General features: G+C 48.9%; 1 protein-coding gene across 16 annotated transcripts in view; it reads left to right on the top strand.

Moving 5' to 3' along the window:
• Positions 1-20,500, top strand: part of Gas7 (growth arrest specific 7) — a 227,857-nt gene that overhangs the window by 109,116 nt on the left and 98,241 nt on the right. For 2 of the 16 annotated variants that reach the window (XM_060363463.1, XM_060363456.1), the window contains exon 2: positions 10,385-10,481. The exons of 6 other annotated variants lie outside the window; for them this stretch is intronic. Coding sequence is in view for 1 of the 10 variants with exons in the window: in XM_060363454.1 (XP_060219437.1) it covers positions 17,542-17,565 (24 nt within the window). In the remaining 9 variants the exon portion in view is untranslated. Of the gene's footprint in view, positions 1-3,363; positions 3,493-7,634; positions 7,657-10,384; positions 10,482-17,424; positions 17,566-17,656; positions 17,679-20,500 lie in introns of those variants that run through there. 8 more of the 16 variants (XM_060363469.1, XM_060363460.1, XM_060363457.1 and 5 more) reach the window with 7 other exon arrangements.

The raw sequence follows: 20,500 nt of genomic DNA, 5'->3' as shown, positions 1-20,500 counted from the left end.
GATTTCTAAGCCTTGTGGTGTGCTGATACTTCAGAGTGTCTGTGTTGATGGGTTCGTTGGTTGATTTGTTGGTTGATTTATTGGTTGGTTGGTTGGTTGGTTGGTTGGTTGGTTGGTTGGTTGGTTGGTTGGTTGGTTCATTGCTTGCTTGCTTGCTTTCTTGGTTGGTTGGTTGTGTTGTTTTGAGACAGTTGACGCTGACCGCCAACTCAATATCTTCCTGCTTTGGTCCCCCAAGTGCTGGAATCATATGCATGTACCACTGTACCCAGCTATGTTGTAGAGTGTTTAACAGTGAAGCCAGCAGCCTCCCGTGGTAGGCATCACAGCTTCCACTCCCACGGGCATGTGCTAATCCATGGAAATTGGATGTGGTTAGTTACCTGAAAAGAACTAATGTTGTAGGTGGAATTCCAGCTGTAGATAAACTGGCCTTAATCTGGGAAGGCACCATAGATCACTCAATAAAGCCCAGCGTGATCACTGGGGCCTCTGGAACTATAACTTTATGTCACCAAGGATGACATTCCTGTCTGGGCTTGTTACATCTTCAGATGGAACTAGAAAAGAAGCCAAACTGTCTGTAGCTATACTATAAAAGAGAATATACATAAAAACTTCAATAAAACGCTGAAATGTTGGTCACAGCAGGAGTGGAGTCAAGACCTCAGCAAGGAAAGCCAGAGAGCAGGCGGGGTGCCCCTGGGACTGTTTGTGGGTGTCACGGATGGGGAGGAAAGGCCAGGGAGCATAGCTTGTGCTGCAGGCCACCACGCCTGGGCTCTGGGCCAGGCGCAGAGTCCCTGGTTTCTTGAGCCCAACCCCGTGCTGTAATTCTGTTTATTTCATTGGATATGAAGTCCATATGGTTCTGATTTATTCCTTGTAGCCATCATCTTGGTGTAGCTCCGGAGCCAACAACCACGAGAAGCGCCTCTGAATATGTTCTGGGGAAGGTGGGAAGCTGTGCTCCTCCAGGCTGCAGTGGGAAACCACGAGGCTCACGTTTGATTTCAGGGACCTCTCCAGGAGTCTGGGGAGGGAGGTAAATGAGTGGAGTTGGTTCTGATTCTGGTCCAGGAGCCCATGCTGGATCTAAAGGGAGGAGCTTTCGGACTTCGAAGTAGATCTGAATAGCTGAGGGCTTCTTTCGGGGCTCAGCTTAATGCCAAGCATCCTGTTCCCCTGCTTCTTCAGGGTGGTCATGTGAGAACTAGAGGCTTTGCTTTGTTCTGCTGGGCAGCACTGGCCATATCTGGAGAAGGTGAAAGTAGGTGTAGGGGTGGAGTAAGAAAAGGAAGATACAGAGGGCAAGGAAGGTGCTCAGAGTGATCTGGCTTGACCGTTCCATGGTGGGCTTGTCTGGTTGGTACAAGGTCAGTGGTTCCCAACTGCCGAATGCAACTGAACCACATGCCCCAAAGGTAATGCAAACGTGGGCTCCACCTGAGAGTTGCTGCTTTAGGAAGTCAGGGCGGCTCCAGAGGCTGGATTTTCCTACCAGATTCCTAGGTGAGGTACTACTGCTGGTGGCCTGAGAATCACACTTCTAGAACGTTATTGCAGATTCTTCTTAACATGTATAAGCAGGGGTTGCCTACTTAGGAATAAAGACCCCTTCCTAGAGCCAAACACTCTTGGTCATCAACTCTTGGTCATATGACATTTTTTTTTATCCCAAGGTGAAAATAATACTTTTTTTTTCCAGTTATCATATAATAAAATTGACCTTTTGGGCCTATAGGTCTATGAATTTTAACACATGTAGATCCATATGGCATCGCAATAGCCAAGATGCAAAAATTCCATTGATTCCAAAATGTCCCTCCTGTGAGTGCCAGGCCAGCCAAGGCTACATAGTGAGATCCTATCTAAAAGTTGTTGTCTTTCTGCATGCCTTTTTCACTCATTCCTTTCCCACCCAAACCCCTGGCACCTTCTCCATTCACATAGCTTTGTCTGAGAATGTCCCATGAATGGAATAGCACACTATGTGACCTTTGACACCAGCTTTTTAAAATGTGGATACCTTTGTTTGGTTATCCTGTGGCCTGTGGCAAGATAGTGGAATTGGTAGCTCCAAGCTGCTCACCTCAAGGTTGAGATGCAAAAAAAGATAAAAAGGACTGGAGTCCCACTGTCTCCTTCAAGGGGTGTGTCCAGGACAACTCTCATTAGCTCCATTCTTAAAGTTTCCATCTCTTCCTGATAGGTAGGAGACCATGCCCCCAACCCTTGGGCCTTTAAAGGTGAGACATTTAAGATCCAAATTCTCGTCACTGCTCTGAAGATTTGTGAATCAGACTTTGTGTGCACACTTGTTTTCATTTCTCATAAGTAAATAACACCTGAGAGTGGGCTTGCAGAGTCTGATGGCAAGTGTGTTCTTAGCATGATGGGAAACGGCACGTTGCTGTTGAATGCCCGTATCACTTCGCATGCCTTCTGCCACATTTGAAGGTTTCCGGCACTCTGCAGCCTGCATCCTCAGTGCACTTGGAACTGAAGCCTTCTCCACTCAGCCCTCTCCAGATCACACCTGATGTCAGGATGAGTCTCAAAAAGGTCCAAGGAACCAGCCTCATCCAGGATCCTTCTACCTGGAGGCTGTGCACATTCTTGGTGGTTGTGTGGCTGAAATGAGAGGAGGCCATTCCGTGTTCCATGTGCTAAATCTAGGAACCAGAAACTTATGTGCTTCAGTGGGGCTTCAACTCTATCCAAGAGGAATACTAAACAAGGGGAAAAGATACATACCCCAGAGTGAGGGATGGAAGGCTCTAGGTTGGTCCTCTCTAACACACACACGCACACACACACACACACACACACACACACACCATTTTGAGCTGGAGGTTCCGGTGAGTAAAGTAACTTGACAAACGTCATGCTGCTCAGCTGCCGGTGACCTCTTGACTCTCTGCTTAAGGCAGGCAGTGGCAGGAGGGCGCCTTTGTTCCTAGAGGCATTCTCAGTAATGACACACAGGCTACTTCTCCGTGGAGCCTGATGGATTGAGTATTTGCTGTCTGACATACCTAAGCAAGATACTCGCACAGCCTAGCTGCTTGGCCTCGGGTCCACCCCAGGCAGGAGCTGGCTCTAGGAAGAAACCTGTGCAAGTCAGTGAGGCCTGGGGCTGAAACCAGAAGGGATGATTTCATGGAGGAGATTCCTAAGAACAGAGTTCTCCTCTGGAGGCCGTCCCACCCCCTCCCTCAAGGGAAGGGGGCCCAGCTGTCCTGGAAGGCTGTGGACATGCTTTTCCGATTGCAGAATACTTCCCTTTCATTTTGAATATAATTTGTTTGGTTGCCGTGGCAACGCCAGGGCTCTATTTTAATGCTAACCTGCGTGGTTGCAACTTTCTATATATAAATGCTGCTTTGCGCACTGAATTAGCGGATGCCTCGGGGAAGCGGTGGATGTGGGGACCGTGGCAGAAAATGACCAGCCTGTCAGACTTGTCTGAGGACCGACTGCAGGGCTAAGGTGAGTGGGAACCCTGATGCTTCCTCAGTCATCCTTCACACAGGTGCCCCGGCTAGGAGGAACAGGTGCAGCTTCTGACCAGCCAACTCATGCAGACAGGGAAGGCTCCCTTCAATAGCCCCCTGAGCTAGGGGTGGACTCTGCTTTGGAGAGACTTTGGTGATTCTTTGCTTTCTATGGTCCTTATGACTTTAGCAAGTGTGTTTTCTATGGAAACCAAGGTTCCAAAAAGCAAAGAAAACCTCCCAGATAGGACAGGTACCCGAGATGGAGGTGTTCCTGGTTTCAGTGGATTTACCTCAATTCTCTGATTTGGATCTTTCGTGTTTGGTTTTGATTTTTTTTTTCTTCATTCCACCATATGGCCAGTCTCTGTAGAGGCTCCAAATGGCATCATGAAGTTGTCAGGGGAAGCCTGGAAAAGTCTTTGGGAATCAACTGGTATCATTTTCCTGTTTGAGAGAACAGAAAGGTGACATATCCTGGCAGAGGTCACACAGCAGGTAGGGCAGGAAAACGGGAGCTCCGTGTGGACCTTCTGAAAGGGTCACATTGTGCATTTCCTGCTGGAGGTCAGGGCAGCGAATGGAGGGTACAGGAGTCAGTCAGAAAAGCTGCAAAAGGGAGATGCGAGTAGGGATATGCTTTTCCGTGTTCGAGCAGGAGAAATGTAACAAGCACAGGATTATATAATGACTCCCAGAAGGCAGCCTTTGAGAAAAGGCATGAAGTTCTAAGTGTGGAAAACTTGTATTTATATGGATTCGGGACTTCCTACCTGGGACAATTCTGCCAGTTTTCTGCGGCTTCACTTCCCTAGGGACACGCAGAGCACGCTGACGTCTTCCCACAGCCTTGCAGTGACCGGTGTCATAGAAGGAGTGATCCCACAGAGGACATATTTGAGGTGCAGTCGGGGCGTGACATGCTTTGCAAGTCTTTAGCATCCACAGGTGTCAGGCCGCTGCTCTGTTCTCCAGGAGCTGGGAGAGCATGAGCTGACATCGGAGGACACTGGCCAAGCTAGAGAACTTGTTGGATTTCTTTTCTTTTAGTATGGTGCAACGCACAGCACAATTAAATTGTTAGGATATCACCTTTTGATGCCCTCTACTATAACATCAGGCATGAGCAAATGTTTCAGAGGTGTACAGGTCTGAAGACACCAACCCCATTCTTCCTACTGTTTTGTGTGAAATTTGGTTTTATTATTTTGCTCAGGCTGGTCTTGAACTCCAGGACCTAAGTGATCTTCCTGTCTCAGCCTATTAATATACGAAAGAACTATAGGCATATTCTACTGCACCCTGCAATCTCACTCACTCTCTCCTTTCCCTCTCCCCCTCTTTTTGTCTGTCTGTCTGTCTCTCTCTCTCTCCTTTTTTTTCTGACAGTGTCCCAAAATGTAACACAGACTGGAATTCTCCTGTTTCTGCCTCCCACCTTGCTCTAAAGAAAAGGATTCAGTACAATGAGGTTGTATCTGGGTATCAGTGTCCCCAGAACTTTGAGTCCCAAGCCACACATTCCATTGTAGTCACACATTGTAATCAGTGTCTGGCATGGAAAACAAAACGCCCTAGTCCCAGCGTGTAGCAAGGGTCAGGGTATCTTTCAGTCCGTGAAGGGAAATATGCGTCTTTGTCACTTATCAGACTTTCAAAAGAAATAAAAGTTTAGAAGCTGCTGGCCTCAAGCGGAGTGGTGACCAAGCAGCCCTGCAACATGCCTGCGGATTACTTGTCCAGTGAAACTCTGGCCCCCAGGGAAAAAGAGGGCAGGTTTGGGTGGGCTCAGGGTACAGCTCCATTTGAAGAAGCCTATGAGGAAGGACAGACAGGGCCAGTCTACCCAGTTAGGAAGTGGCTGGTCTGGCAGCAGGAATGTAGCTGTCTGTTCCCTCAGACCTGCAAGCAAGAATGAAGTAACGCCTGCCGTTCCCAGGCCTCCAGGAATGATCCAGATAACATCCTCAGATAAGACATCTGTGACCCAAGCCCATGGACACCTCTGTCACTGTCACTCTGGGCCTTAGGACACTCACTCTTGTGCCCCTGAGGCCTGCAGAACACGAATTCCTCACACTTCCTGGAAGACTCCAATTCAACCCCCTCCCACTAGACCCTCTTACGTGCTGGCTTTCTCTTTTTTCTCATGTGAATCTCTGGCCATTACGGTGGCTGTGTCATCTCTCCATGCATCTGCCTTTCCCCAGGCTGCTATGCCAGGCTCATATCCTCAACCTGTTTTGGCACCCTTGCACACCTGCCCCCCTGAACATTGTCTTCAGCTGATGGGTAGCCAAACAGGACAGATCTTCCAAGGTCTCTGCAGCCCAAGAAATGTGTCTGTACTTCTCACAGATGAAAGGTTAGGCCAGGCTGGAGAGCGAGGATGGGTGTGGGCAGGAAGGTAAACACACAAGAGCAGTTCTTGGAAAGGGCCCGCTGATAGCCCAGAAACTAGCATTCACTAGGATTCACTAGGATCAGTGGATCTGTAAGTGGGTCCTAGCTAGAAAAATTGGCCATCATGGGCAGATCTGCTGCCTGCCAGCCTGGGGAAGTGGCATTCAGCTCTTTAAAACCAAGAGCCCTCCTTCAAATGACAGGGTGTGCAGAGAGCCAACAGGTCAACCCAGCAGGCACAGCTCATGCCAGTGGGCAAAAATCAAATGCAGAACAGTGAGATTTGTGACTTTACTGCAATTTTTTGTCCCCCTGCCCCAACACTGTCTCATTTAAAGACTTTTGAGTTGGTTACCAACATCTTAAAATCAGCACTTTTCACACACAAAAATTCAGTTCCAGCTTCTCTCACAAAAGAGAGAGAGAGAGAGAGAGAGAGAGAGAGAGAAGCTGCGGTTACACCCAGCCTGCTGTCCAGCAGGGCTCTGGCGTGCTGCTGCTGACTCTCCAGTGTGGTTTCCAATTTGCCCCAGTCCCTGATCACCTCTGGTGACCAGGCTGGCCTTGAACTCACAGAGTTCCTCCTGCCTCTGCCTTCCCATGTGCTGGGATTAAAGGTGTGCGCCACCACTGCCCAGCACAGCAGATCTGGGCAGAGGCCAGCCACATGTTGATTTCAGATCTCCTGCTGGTAACTCAAGATGCCATTTCAGAGTCACTTGGCCACTTCCTGGAGCCTTGGCTTGGCTAAGGGGTTTGGTTGCTTCAGACGATGGCCTATGGGAGCCTTCGTGTATGCTAGCCAGGTATTCTGTCTGCTGAGCCCCATTCAGGCTCACACATTTCTCATGCTCGTCTGTGTCTGGAGACAAATGCGAATGGAACCCTTTCTCTGTGCTAGGAAGAAGCTCATTCCAGCTCACTTAAACCAGGGCATCGATGATGGGGAAGCTAAGCAGGGTGGGGCACACCTCCCAGGAGATAGGGCCTTTCTAGGCTTCCAGAATTCAGTGGAGAGGGGAGGAGGCTCCCGTGATTAGAGGGTTCCTGTGTGAGAACCTACTAGCCTCTGCCTCTTGCTTTGGTCAGTGAGCAGAAGCTCTCAGCTAGAGGGCTTGAGTTCTATCAGACCCCAGACAAATCTGCTCGCAGCTACTCAGCACTCAGTGGCTATCTCCTGGGCGGCGTTTCACCCCTGGATTCCAATTCTGGTGAGAGTTCTTGGTTGTGGGAATGCATATGCTGTGATTTTGTTACTTATGTACTTAACAATCCACTTTCCCCTGCTGGTACCTTTCTCCCCAGTTAACAAGGCTCCCTACCAGCAATCAGCAACTCCTTCCCTGGGGTCAAATGGATAATGAGGGGGCCGGGCTGCCTGGCTTCCCCTACAAACTAGAGCATTTAGCTTGGGAGGTAGCGGAGGTCCAGTACGTGGACTCAGAGGCAGCCCTGGGTCAGGAGCAATCAGAACTGGGCTTAGAGACAGAGCCAGGTTCAAACCACACTATGAAGTGAAAATAAGTAATTCCCCTAAGGTTTCTGTAAGAGTCACATAAGCCAGTATGTGTCAGCTTCCTGGCCCTCAGCACACACTTATGCCACACCCAAGGGCAACAAACACATTGGAGCTCATGCAAGATCCAGGCAGGGGAACCGATTGACGATATCCAAGGGTGGGAAATGGTGCCTGTGTGTTGAGCGGTGGACTTAGGCCCCCATGTCTCTCTATTCAATCTGTCTTCTGTTGAGGGAGGTAAGTGGCTGGAGTAAAAGGTTGAAGGCATGCCTGGGTCACCTCAGGAACGGTGGCGTAACGGCCTTGCATAACGGTCTGCAGCTCTTGTTCAGGGTCCCGGAACAGTCTCCGCGTGCCCTGTGCTGGAAACCTCTGTGTCTTCTGAGCTGTCTTGTCCGGCTAGAGCTTGGGTGGAGTGGTAGGGAAACAGTCGGAAGAGGGTTTGCAAAGGGGAAAAATCAAGTGGGTCAGCCAGCAGCTGTCCAGGATGTCCGTGTGCCCGTGGGACTCACAGGCTGACGGGCCTCTGAAAATTCCAGGCTCGCGATTCCCGGGTCCTTCCTCCTGCTCTTTCGGTCAGCCTGGCCAGTGTCGGGAAGGTCGGTCAGTGTTGCTCTGGGGCATCCCACACAGCCTGTTGGGGAGGCCTGGGCGCCATCATCGAGTGAACCTCTGTTTCCTCAGCTGATGGCAGCTTGCAAAGGTCACCCGGAGACTTAACAGGTGGTGGAAAGCATTGCAAAGCGAATTCATTTCTGCCAGAGTTTCTGCCCTCTGAATGTTCACCAAACTGTGGTAAGGTAGGGAGACTTGCTGTGTAGTCCAGGCTGGCCCCAGAGTCATGACCTCTCTTAGCCTCCCAAGGTCTGGGTCTACCACGGGCCACCATGCTGGCTTGTATTTTCATTTGTATGTGCTAGGGGCAGGGATGGGGAGACCTTTCACATAGGGTTTTTCAAGCTTGTGTGACTAACACGATATGATTGGTGTGTAGTGTGCTTTTTCTGTCACTGGCTACAAAGCAGAAGCTGGGTTTGGGGCAGACAGAGGCCGAGCGAGCGGTTTCTATTGCCTCCAAGTGAACACCTTGAGCTGGAAATCTCTTGTAGGTTGTTCTTTCCAGAAGCCCCTGGAATCTTCCAGGCCCTCTTGCTTGGCTAGAGCTTTGTATCTTAGGGGTAGGGGAAATAGAAGAGGCTTTGCAAAGAGAAAAATCAAGGAGGCTCATGACTTCGCCCTGTGCTCGCAGATGTTTCCTCCTGGGCCTCTTCCTCCATAGGGCTCTTTGGTCACAATCAGATGGGAAGTGGCTGTCACTGTCACGTTTCCCTGAATAGTGCTAAGGTTCTAAGTGGGGTTTTGGCTACTGCTATTAGGCTAGTCTCTGGCCTTGATGGTTCATGTCAAAGTTCAGGGCAGCCAGAGGACTCTGCTCTGTACTGAGACTGGGGAGGCTTGGTGTTCATTCTCCGTCTCCTGCCCTCGGTTTTCCCATCTGTAAAATGGCAAGATGAAGTCAAGCGAGCATTAAGGTGCCTCCTCCCTCTAGCTCGGTCTGGTTCTGAGATGGATTGGTCAAGAGAGGGATGTAGAGAGCCAAGGCACAGGCAGGCTTCATCCCTGAGGTGGAAAACGTGCCACACAGCACAGCTCAGTACACAGGCCAAGAGAGGACTCACACTTGAGACTTCTCCACTGTCACCTTCCGGAGGTCAATTTATCTCTCAGTGCCTGCAGGCTAAGTGGGGGTGTCTTCCCCTACATGCCTAAGACAACCTTCCTCTTTCTGTCAAACATGAGTCATTAGCACAGCATGCCGGGTATGGCTGTGCTTGCGACGGTTTGGGAGAGAGGCTCCCATCTGCAGGTTGTTGAAAGCAACAACACATACATATGTTTATATTGCAACGTGGTATAATTTTGGAATTATTTAAGGATGACCCTGAATGTATGATTGTTATGCCTGTCCCTCCTGAGGGCTGGGATTATAGGTGTGTGCCACCGTACCTGGCGTAAGTGGTGCTGAGGTACAAACTTAGGACAGTGCTTCCTAGCCAGAGTTTCTACCAACAGCCACAGCCCCCGGCCCACTAATTCTTTTGCTTGTTCCTTTTCTTTTTCTTTTTTTTTTTTTTTTTTTTTTTTTTTGAGAGAACACAGCTTCTGAACTCAGCATAGCTGAAGATGACTCTGGATTCCTAATCCTCCTGCCTTTACCTCGTCAGTGCTGAGATCCCAAGAATGCGCCTAGTTCTGAATTCCGTAGTTTGATATTGGCACTGGTCCAGGGCTCCGTCGATGTGGATGTGAGCAGGCTCCTGTTGTGAGCCCTGACTCACCCCTTTCCATCTCCAGGCCATCCCTTTGATCTCAGCTGTGTTTTTCCATCCTGACTTTCTGTTCCTCTTTCAGAGGTCCTGACTTCTGACAGCTTCCTGGGTTTCTTTTGAATTATTTTCTGAGATGTGCTCTTCCTTTAAGCTTTGAGCTCCCTCACCCGGCGTCCCCTCCCTGACCATCCCAGCCTCCTTTCTTTTTGTTCTTGGGCGAGTCAGATGGCCTGTACCTCGGTGCAGAAAACATGGACTCCTATTGACCTCTGCACATTTTCCCGATTGCAGGAAGGTTGTCTCCCTTTCTTGTGACTGACCCATAGCTGCCTTCACACACACTCCCCTCTGTCCCTGTCCGGGTCTTAGTCACACAGTGACTCTCAGAATAGGTGAGCAACCTGCCTAAACCCCTCCCACCTCACTATGCTTCCTGCTCCCCAGTTTTCTATGAACTTCTAGGCTTCGATGGTGGGTAGAGAGGGAAGGGTAGGTCCCTGCTACAGGTGTGCCCCACGGGCTGACAACTGGGGCTCAGATCACTGCAAAGCCTGTCTCTCGGGTGAAAGACCCGGATTGGTGCAGGTGTAACCCACATCTCCACTCAGGTGGCAAATGCTGTTTCCCTTCCACAGCTCACCCTTGATCTGGAAGACATCTTTCTCCATCTCTCTGCTGACCTAGTGGTTCCTGAGTGGTTTCTCTGATTGTCTTTGTTCCTTCCAAGATTGAGTAAGTGTTTCCTTATTTCCTTTCTTCTATTTGCTAACTTACTAGTGAGTCAGCGGCATGTCCACAGGCATTCCCAGAGCAGCTTCCGCCCCTCACCACGGGCCTCACTTGCATCTTTCTTCATTGCCCCTTTACTTGCCCATAGTGACTCAGAGCTATGCGTCTTCAGGGAATTCGGGTTCAGTTTTCTGAGATTTAAAAAAAAACAAAACAAAAAAACAAAAAAACCACCCCAAGACCATTTCCTAGATGCGCCAGGCTGCTTTCTACACAGCCCGAGTGTTTCCTAACATGTACTGAGTTTACAAGGGAGGATCCGCAAGGTAATTTCAGATCTCATCGCGATGACAGCTCTTAGGTTGTATTTATTTTCACGTATAATGGGGAGAAAAAAATAAAAGCACAAGTCGTATCCGTGATTTCCTGGATCTTATTACTTACACCCAGGCTAAATTTAAGTTGGCTCTAAGTTAGCTGAAAAACGCTGCGTGGGCTGGGAATGTGGCTCAGAGGCAGAGTGCTTGCTTGAGAGAGCGCATGGCCCCAGATCCCATGCCCAGCACTGCCTTTGTTTAATCACAGTGTTGCCGTGGCGCAGGGGTGTGACAGGACGTAACAGCAGGCTAAGCCTGACTGAAGCTGGGAGACACGGAGCTGGGAGACCCTTTAGGATCATGACTGTTGGGGGGTGGGGACATAACTCCGGATGTCGGGCTCGGCAGCATTCTCCTTCACCCACTGGGCCCTCTCGCCAGGGATGGGGGACTTGCAAAACTGAACGCCACGTCTGCTAGGTTCACTCAGTATCGGGGATCTTTTATGGTGTGGATGTATAGAACCTCTACAGGATGCATTACAGAAACTTGGTTGCCTTAACCTCTGGCCTATATACCCTTACGCCTGGAGGGTATGGCTGTGGTTTTTTTGTTTGTTTGTTTGTTTGTTTGTTTGTTTTTCCTCTGTCCAATGACAGCTCATCTTAGTATCTCATCTTTGAGCTCAGGATTTACTAGCCCTCCTGGGCCTTGAATCGGTTTCGAGTCCATCCTCCTCTGGGTATCAGGGAGTGTATTCTCAGACAAGAATAATCTACTATGACTTGCTGGAATCCCTTCTTTGTTTTATTTCTGAGACATTCTTAGATATGGAATGCATTCAGTCCCCATGTAGCCCCTGAACACTGGGCCCTGGGTGAGGAGAAAGGCAGATGGAATAGTGACCTGGTTCTTGAAGAAGAGCTGGGGAGGGGAGGCATGGTGCACACCAGCAGGAGGGGCAGCAGTGCACAGCGATAGAAGAGAGGAGGGTTTGAGTTCAAAGGGTTTGAGATTTACTCTCCCTGTCTCACGTTCAGCTCCCCCACCTTTCCTTAGGAATCCCAAATCCACCTATAGGATTTGGCCACTCTCTAGCTCCGTGTGTCAAGGGCCAGCCTGATCTCCACTGCCCATGTGGAACACTGTAGGTGGACAGCCTTTAAGTTCTGGAAAGACACTTTGAACTTGGGTCTAAAGCCAACATCACACCTCACTCCTAAACTGGCTCCTATCATCGCTTGAACCCCTAAGCTCATAGTGCTGACTTTTCCCAGTTGATTTTGGAATTAATTTTACTTTCTCCCACTACCTTCATCTCGTTGGATACTCAGCTGCTTTGTGCTTCTTACATCATGTCCCTGGCACTTGGGTTAAACCCTTCCTTTTTATTCCCGCTGTGGGGCAAATTCTTTATCTTCTCAGAAGCCTCCCTTCATCCTCAAGGCCCACAGTGATCCCGCCCTCCCTGGATTCTGAAAGCACTTATTGTCTCCAGACTTTGCCTTTTGGCATGGCTACAGTCTGTCTTGAAAGCTGTTTCTCTCCCCTGCTTCCCACCCCCCATTTGTGACTTATCTTTACCTTCCGAGTTTCAAGAGTCCAGCACCACTGCTGTAATAGGGCCTGCATCATTTGTAACATCGGAAAAGGATCATTATGTATTAGCTGGTTGATTGATCCATGCGACACAGGGTCCATGTGTGAGGGAGGAGGTGCCTAAGACCCTATACCCTGGAGACTGCACGGGTGACTGCTTTCTCCCTTCATGACTGTGAAGCGTTTAGGAAAAGTGAGTCATCACCAAAGCCAGATGTTCCCTCTTTATTAATTATCATTATAACACAACACGATTCATCCTGCAGAGGAGGAGAGCCCACAGCCACGTGGACTGTTTTGGTTGATAGTTTTCAACTCAACCGAAACGAACAATAATATCTTGCGGGTCAGCCTTATCTGGCTCTATGAAATGATCACCAGTCTTTTGCTTTTGAATCATGAGCTCCTTGCTGTCTCTTCTTTGTGCCTGTGGCCCTGAATGTAGACACCTACCAGATTACAGATGCCAAATTGAGAGGCCGTTACTTTATTTCTCCCCGCCAACCTTTAAGAAAAGAGGACCATTGATAAAACATACCTCGAGTGACTTCCCAGATAAAACTCAGAATCCATTATCCTGTTACGGATAACCAGATATCTTTCAGATATCCCGAGTCTTTCAGAGCCTGAGAGATTAACTTAGGGGAATCCTGAAAAATAAAGTCTTCAGGACTAATGTATTCTGCTTAGCCCTGGTCAGAGCATGTTTCCTGGTTCACAGTGGCCCAGAGAGATATCTGGCCAGGAGCTGGCAGCCGTATTGGATTTGCAGTGCAACCATAACTCTGTATGGTCAGTGATGTGCTGTTGCTTGTGAATATCTGCTTATCATTGTAACACAGAGACAAGATGGTACTGCTGACAACTCTTAGTTGAATAGTTAAAACCATGCCCTTTTAGCGATTATAAGATCAAGAAGCTTCCAAGGCCATTGTGATTCCACAAAGCCTGAAGACACAGAAAAGGTGTTGTCCATGCAGGTCCAAATGTAGTTTTGCTTTAGCAGCAGTGGGTGGGAAATCACTTCCAAGAGGAGGGAAGCACCTTGGTCCTACATGTGCATTTGTGCCACAAAGTTAAGGGCTTGAGCTCCCCATCAACCTCTCTCCTATACTTCCCAGAGAGGCAACGAACTGCTGCCCATGGGGGCCCTGCCTCCAGATAAGGCTCTTTTCTTAGTGGCTGATTTGAACCATTTGACAGCCACAGGTGTTTTTGTTGTTCTCACTGACTTTGTTTAATTTTTTTAATTACATTTATTGGGTTTGTTTTGTTTTGTGTGATAAAGGCAGGGGCATATGCAGTGGCACTTGAGGGAGTCAAGAGACAACCTTTGGAGTCTGTTTTCTCTCTGTGTTTGAGACTATGTCTCAGAGACTGAACTCAGGTCCTCAGGGTGCCATCCATCATCATCATCATTATCCTCCTCCTCATCATCATCATCACTATCAAGAAATTGTTTGTTATACTGCTTAGGCTGGCCTGGAAACAACCCTTCTGCCTTAGCCTCCAAGTGTTGGGATTACAGGCATGTACCACTGTGCTCAGGGGTCTGTTTCGTAGCTCTGGTGATCTCATGTCTCCTGTGGCCTCCCCCCATCCTCAGCTCTGCTTCTCACTTCTTCCTGCCTCCTTATCATAAGGAACTGAACCCAACCCCTGCTCTTAGCACCTCCTCCCTATTATATTGGCCCTTTTTCCTGCTGGCCCCAAGGTGTACAGCACTGCACAGTATCCTCTTCTCCTCCTTTCTGCTGTGTCTCAAGAGCTGCTGTTTTCTACTGAACAAAGATACCAATAGAATCCCTCTTGATATATGATCCCTTCAAGGGCACCTTGCTCAGAGTGAGTGCCAAGTAAAAGATCAGTGATCACGACTACAGCTGATGGGAACCCCGTTATTTCAGAGGAAAGAGAGGGTTAATCAGACAGCCATGACTTCTCAGAGCCACAGCCTTGAGAGGGGTAAGTCCTACCAGCCGGTGAAAGAGAGACGAAAGAGAGACCGTGTGAAAGGAGGCACATCAACATGGAAAGCCAAACGCTGATGTGCTTAAAGCAGAGGCTGTTGCCACCCACTCTTGTCTGTGCTACAGACCATAATAGAAAAGCCACTCGATGACTGGGTACCAACTGTGTCGCGGCTTTCTCTAGACTGCACAGAAGGTGGGCTGCAGTGAGCCCTGCTACGGTTGAGCTATTTGTCCAACTTACTTTCTAGCTCCCCTCACCAAGGGACTGGGGTTGGCTTCCCTACAGGCATAACTTCTCTGGAGATTCTGCGCCTGTGTATCTCACAGTATAGTGACCCAGGGACCCTTAAGTTAAACCACCTCAGCTCTTCGCAAACCTTTTTTTTTAATTGTTGGCAGATATATGTAACATAAAAGCTCCCACTGTCACTATGCCTAAGAGTGGAGTTTGGTGGCGTTAAAGGCGTTCATGCTGCTTTGCAGCCATAATCCCTACCTCTCTGCTAAAGCTCTTCATCTTACAGAATTAAAACTGTGCCACCAGGCAACTCTCCACCCTTCAGTCTCTGGAGGCCACCATTCTCCTTTTTGTCCCTGAGTTTGGCTGACCTAAGAATATCATCTAAATGGAGTCACATAGAACTTATCTATCTTGATGAGTTTAATTCAATTAGCATGAGGTAAAATAAACAGAATGTTGTAGCCTATGTCAAAAAGTCCCTTCCATGTTAAAGACAGAATAATACTTTATTGTATTTGTTATTTTTTGCATACTTGTGTATGTATGTGTGCATGTTTGTGTGTGTCCATAAGCGTGCATGTGTGTGTGTGTGTGTGTGTGTGTGTGTGTTTAACAATTTCTTCAATTTTTCTCCACCTTCCTTTTTGAGACATGGTTTCTTACACCTGGAGCTCTCTGATTGGCTTCAGAGATCTGCCTGCCTCTGCCTCCTTCCTCCCTGCCCTAGTGCTAAAGTTACAGACACACATGTGACCATGCCTGGCTTTTCATGTGAGTGCTGGGAACCCAAACTCAGGTCCCCAGACCCTAAACAACATTTTTGTGCAAACTTATTTCTATTGATGGACACTTGGACTATTTTTGTCATGAATAAAAACATATAAATATCTCTTCAAAAAACCTGGCTTTCAGCTCTTTGGGATATGTTGCCAGAAGTAGGGTGACTGGATCTTATGAAGATTCGGTTTAAGTTTTTTGTTTTTTGTTTTTTTTTTTTTTTAAATTAGCTGTTTACCATAAAAACACTACCATTTTACAGTCCCACCAGAAATACACACAGGTTTTCTACTTCCCTACATCTTCACCAACACTTGTTCTTAAAATAAATAAATAAATAAATAGCCGATCCTAATGGATACAAGGTGGTTGTGATTTGCTTTTCCCTAATTTTCCATCATGTTAAGCATCTTTCTGTCTCCTCACAGGCCACTTTTATAATTTTGGAAAAATGACCTGTGCTCACATTTCACTTGGCTTCTTTGCTTTTCAGTGTCCAGTGTAGACTTTTTCTTGTGCCCGGGGCTTTCATCTACGTGTCCCTCACGCTTTCATCTACTGGTGAGAGTAACTGCAATAGCAGCTCCCACTGCGGGCACACAGCATCCTCGATACACTGGGTGCTTGTTTTATTTCCCCCTCCGCTCCCCACAACCACTGAGAAAGCTGCCTGGGGGTCTCCACTTCACATCTGAAAACAAATACGAAGTTTCACTGCCTAGCCTGAGATCTCAGAGCAGAGAGCGGCAGCGCCGAGACCCTGGTCTAACTCCATCCCTGGATGACAGGGTGACGACCCGATTTATTTAGTTCTATATAAAGAACCAGTCAGGGAATGCAGCTTCATGGTAGAGTGCTTGTCAAGCAAGCAGAAGGTCTTGAGTTTGAGTCCTAGCACAGAAAAAAAAAAAAGCATCAAGTGCTAAAATCCCAGAGTTTGTAGCAGAATGTTAACACAGAAATATGGGTTAAGTGCTAAATCTACAAAGGCTCCAGAAGGCCTCTATTTATTGATTTGCCTCTCTCTGTGTGTGTGTGCGTGTGCATGCATGAACACAGGCATCTGAGCGTCCTGGTATGCCTGTAGAAGTCAGCTCAGGTATGTATGAGTCCTTGCCTTTCACCTTCTCTGAGATGGCATCTCTTGTTTGTCATTCATCCCTCAGGCTACCAGGCTCAGGTGTGAGGCCTTGACTTTTTACCTTGTCTGAGATGGCATGTCTTATTTGTCATTTGTACCTCAGGCTACCTGGCCCGCCTGAGCTTTCAGGAGCTTCCAGCTTTCCTGTGTGTCTTCTATCTTGCCCAGAACCTCTGTGGTTATCGACCTGCTCTTCAGTGTGTATCTGGTTTTCTTGAGTTCTGGGGATCCAAACTCAGGTTCTCATGCTAGTGCAGCAAGCCTTCTCCCCACTGAGCTGACTCCCCAACTTCCAGAAACTTCTAAACGAAATCTCAGACTCACTGGGCATCCAGGTCCCCACCTAACCTATTGGGGTAGTGGATACAGTATTGCTCTTGGACCCAGTGTAGACCGAAGGTCAAGGCCAGAGATGAGGTTCACACAATGGTCCTTTCTGGAAATCCTCTATTCTTTTCCTACTGGCTTTTATCAGGCCTTGGGTTCACACAGCTGGAGCTGGGGCCCAGGCCAGAGCCCTGACTTAAGTTTGGGAAGAAGTTGGCTGAAACTTCTCTCAGCACCCAGGGAGCCCTGCCTAAAATACAGAAGACAAAGGTGCCCTTGTTCACAGGCCTTGGGGTGGGAGTCATCTCATCAGTGACACAGGCCTGGCCATTGTATGCTGTGACCTCAGCCAATTTTTTTTTCTTTTAGCTGAGAGAGGGGGAAGAGGGAGTCCTCTAGAAATTGTATCTGGAAAGGCCTGCATGAGTTGTTGATTTCCCAACAGGCACTGGAGCAGATTTGGGAGGAACTGTGCAATGTAGTGGGTTCTTTGTGAAAGAACAGTGATGACAGTGATGAGAAAAGCCACAGAAACATCCCGAGGGAGCTCAGAGCACTGGCCCTGGGGCAGCTGCTTGCTTCAGCCTCACTTTCCCCAAAGGGTGCCATGCAGAACAAGTTGCCCAGAGTCCGGTCCTGAGTGCGGGGCTTCAGACCAGCCCTGGGGTCTCTTTCATAGCGCCCCTCCATGAGGAACAGCTACCCACCCATGGTAAGAACCACTGCTGCAGAAGGGGCTGGCCTGCCCTTTCTGTGTGCCATGAAAATGCCTTCAGTGGTGCAGAGAGGAGACCCTGAAACCCTGTGAGACTTGCGTCCCACCTGGTGAGTCCGGAAGGTCTACGGGCCGTGTGCCAGGAGGCACTGGCTGCTCATGTGCCCAAGACAGGAGAAGAAAGAGGGGGAGTGAGCCAAGCGTCAATGATTGGGTCAGGGGTGGGGCGGACGCTGAGGAGTTGTGAGATGGGAGAACGGGTGTTTATAGAGGAAGGACTCACCTGGGACAGGTATGTGGAGGCACATGACAGAGAAGAGAGCTGATGTGGGTTTATTTATACTTTTTACACCATTCTTTTCATAACTTTTTCTAATTATAAAGCATGGCTTCTTCCTGCCCATCTGGCATCTCCCCCACCCCACCCCCCATGCCCCAGATTTACTGGGAAAGTTCTAAGGTGCAAGATCTAGGGAAGTCCCGTAAATTTCTGCATTACAGGAAGGTGAGGGGGCTGGGGGGCTTTGGGAGTCTCAGCTTCCCCAGATGGTAGTTAGGCACCACTGATACCTAACTTGGTTTCCAGCTTGGCTGATGCCTCCTTTCAGTTTGGGGGTGGGAGCTTTTCTGAGAGATGGGGATAGAAAGCCTTGTTCTGCTGACCTCTGAGCATGGATGTTAAAGGTCAACTTTCCCAGGATCTGCCCCCTAGCCCAGATGCCGTGAGACCCCTGCTGCGGAGGGTCACACAGCGGTGAGGTCCGCTGTATATTGCAAACCTACTCTTTCTCTACATGAAGTCAGCCTCCAGGTAACTGTGCCACTGAGCACCCCTGATTTTAATGTTCTTTCCCAGAATCCTGAACTTGGACCAAGAGAGGGCGGTAGCACTTGCTACCCAAGAGTGTCCACGAAGTGAGACCCTTGACTTCTCAAGAATATGTATAAGGGGGCTTTGTGATGAGGAGCAGGTGTCTGAATGGTCCAGGCCAGCTTTGACCCACATATCCAGTGCTGGAACAAGACTGAGAATCTGCATTTCTAGCTACCTCCCAGGGGACACTTGTGCTTCCAGTACAGAGGGCCACCCTTGGAGAGTTACTGCTGGAAGGCTAGACCATGTTATAACCAAGTGAGGGATGGCCGGGATCAGACAGTGGGATGCTAGGGCGATGCTGCTGGTCTGGTTGAGAGCTGAGAAGGAGGGGTGGATTCGCAGAGAGGATGGACACCAATGGCGATGCTGAGAGCCAGGAAGAGCTCAAGGCAAGCTGTGGCAGTGTGGGATATGTGGGGTGCGGGAACACTGTTGAAATGTGTCTGGGGTGTAATGTGAAGGGTGAACTGGATGTGCTCATTTCTTAGATGGCAGGCAGGGTGGTTCTACTGGAGCCCGCCTAGGGCATGGACAGATGAACACTGACTCCTGGATGTCACATCGGTGGGAACAGAGAGAAGCCCAGGACAGCAAGGGAGAAACCAGATTGCAGGGCAGGCAGAGCCGGGTCCTTGACAGCAGCTTTCACAAGGAAGGGGCAGACACAGGCCTATTAGGACAGAGCTCAGTGTGGTGACAGTTGTACTCCTAAGAGGCTGGGCATGGGCAGCATTTAAGAAGAGGTGCAAGCTTGTGAGTCACGTGTCTATACATGAATATGACTTTTTCTTCCCCCTTCTACACAAATGGCACATCCTTAAAACAGATATACCAGCATCTAGAGTCACTGAGCATTAGATGATATCTGTTCAAAATAAGCCCTCGCAGACCATCTGGTCCAACTTCCACATTTGGGAGATGAAGAAATCAAGGCTTCCCAACAGAGATGAAGCGGGTTGCTTAAGATCTCAAAGCAAGGCTGCTGCAGCTTCAGACATGGCCCCTGACACACTGCTCACATTCTGTGTGCCTCTTGCAGTGCCGTAATGGGGGTGGTGGTGTGCCCAGAAGTTCTATGGTAAGGTCTTGGCAGTTACCATCTGTCTGGTTCTTATGTGTCTCTAGCAGGATGCAAAAGCACAACCAAGCAGAGTTGGGGGGATCACACCACTACTGACCCTGGAAACTGCCCGTTAGCTTTCATCTCCCTGCGAGCTAGTGTTTTAGAACCAATTAGGAGAGTCAGCATCTTTGAACAGAATGGCTGTGAGCGCGAGCAGTTGGCACTGCAGAGTAACTAGAATGCGTCTCCATGGTGAGACTGGCTACTTCCGCTTTCTTTCAGTGCCTGTGGGCTGCTGCGGCCCACAAGAAGTGACCACAAAGTCAGGCCAGCTGGATGGCAGCCACAGCTGGCAAGCATTGGCACCCGCCTTTATTCCCTAATGAGGCACAGTTGGCCTGTCGTTGAAACGGCACTGGCTCCCCGAAGAAGCCTCCTTGTGAACCCAGAGCATCTGCAGGGACAGGGCAGTCCCTTGCCCTTGAAGTTGCTCTCCATCAGGCAGCTGCTTTGCATGTAATGTTGAGCCTGTGACCAGTGGAGACAGCAGACTTCAGCCGTCTTCCTTCTTAGCAACTTCTTGGGCTACGATTATTACTAATGTGTTTTAAATGATTTTTGCTATTATTTATTTTTATATTTTTATTATGTGTATGTGTGTGGGGGTGGATGGTAGTTATGTACAGGTGAGTGCAAAGTGCCTCAGTGTTGGATGTTGGAGCTAGAGTTACAGATGGTTGTGAGCTGCCTGGTGTGAGTGCTGGGAACTGAGTTTGGGGGCTCTACAAGAGCAGTATGTGCTGTTAGCCATGAGAACACCTCTCTAGCCTCCTATTTAATACATTTCAGATTACATTTTATTTATCTTACGTGCCTGTGTGCCTGCAGTGTATATGAGTGCACATCCCGTGTGCCATTACAGAACGCCTGTAATCCCAGCACTTGGGAGGCAGAGGCAGGCAAATCTCTGTGAGTTTGAGGCCAGCCTGGTC

This window comes from Meriones unguiculatus, chromosome 11 (assembly GCF_030254825.1).
Source record: "Meriones unguiculatus strain TT.TT164.6M chromosome 11, Bangor_MerUng_6.1, whole genome shotgun sequence".
Lineage (NCBI taxonomy): Eukaryota > Metazoa > Chordata > Mammalia > Rodentia > Muridae > Meriones > Meriones unguiculatus.
This window is presented reverse-complemented; position numbering and strand designations above follow the sequence as displayed.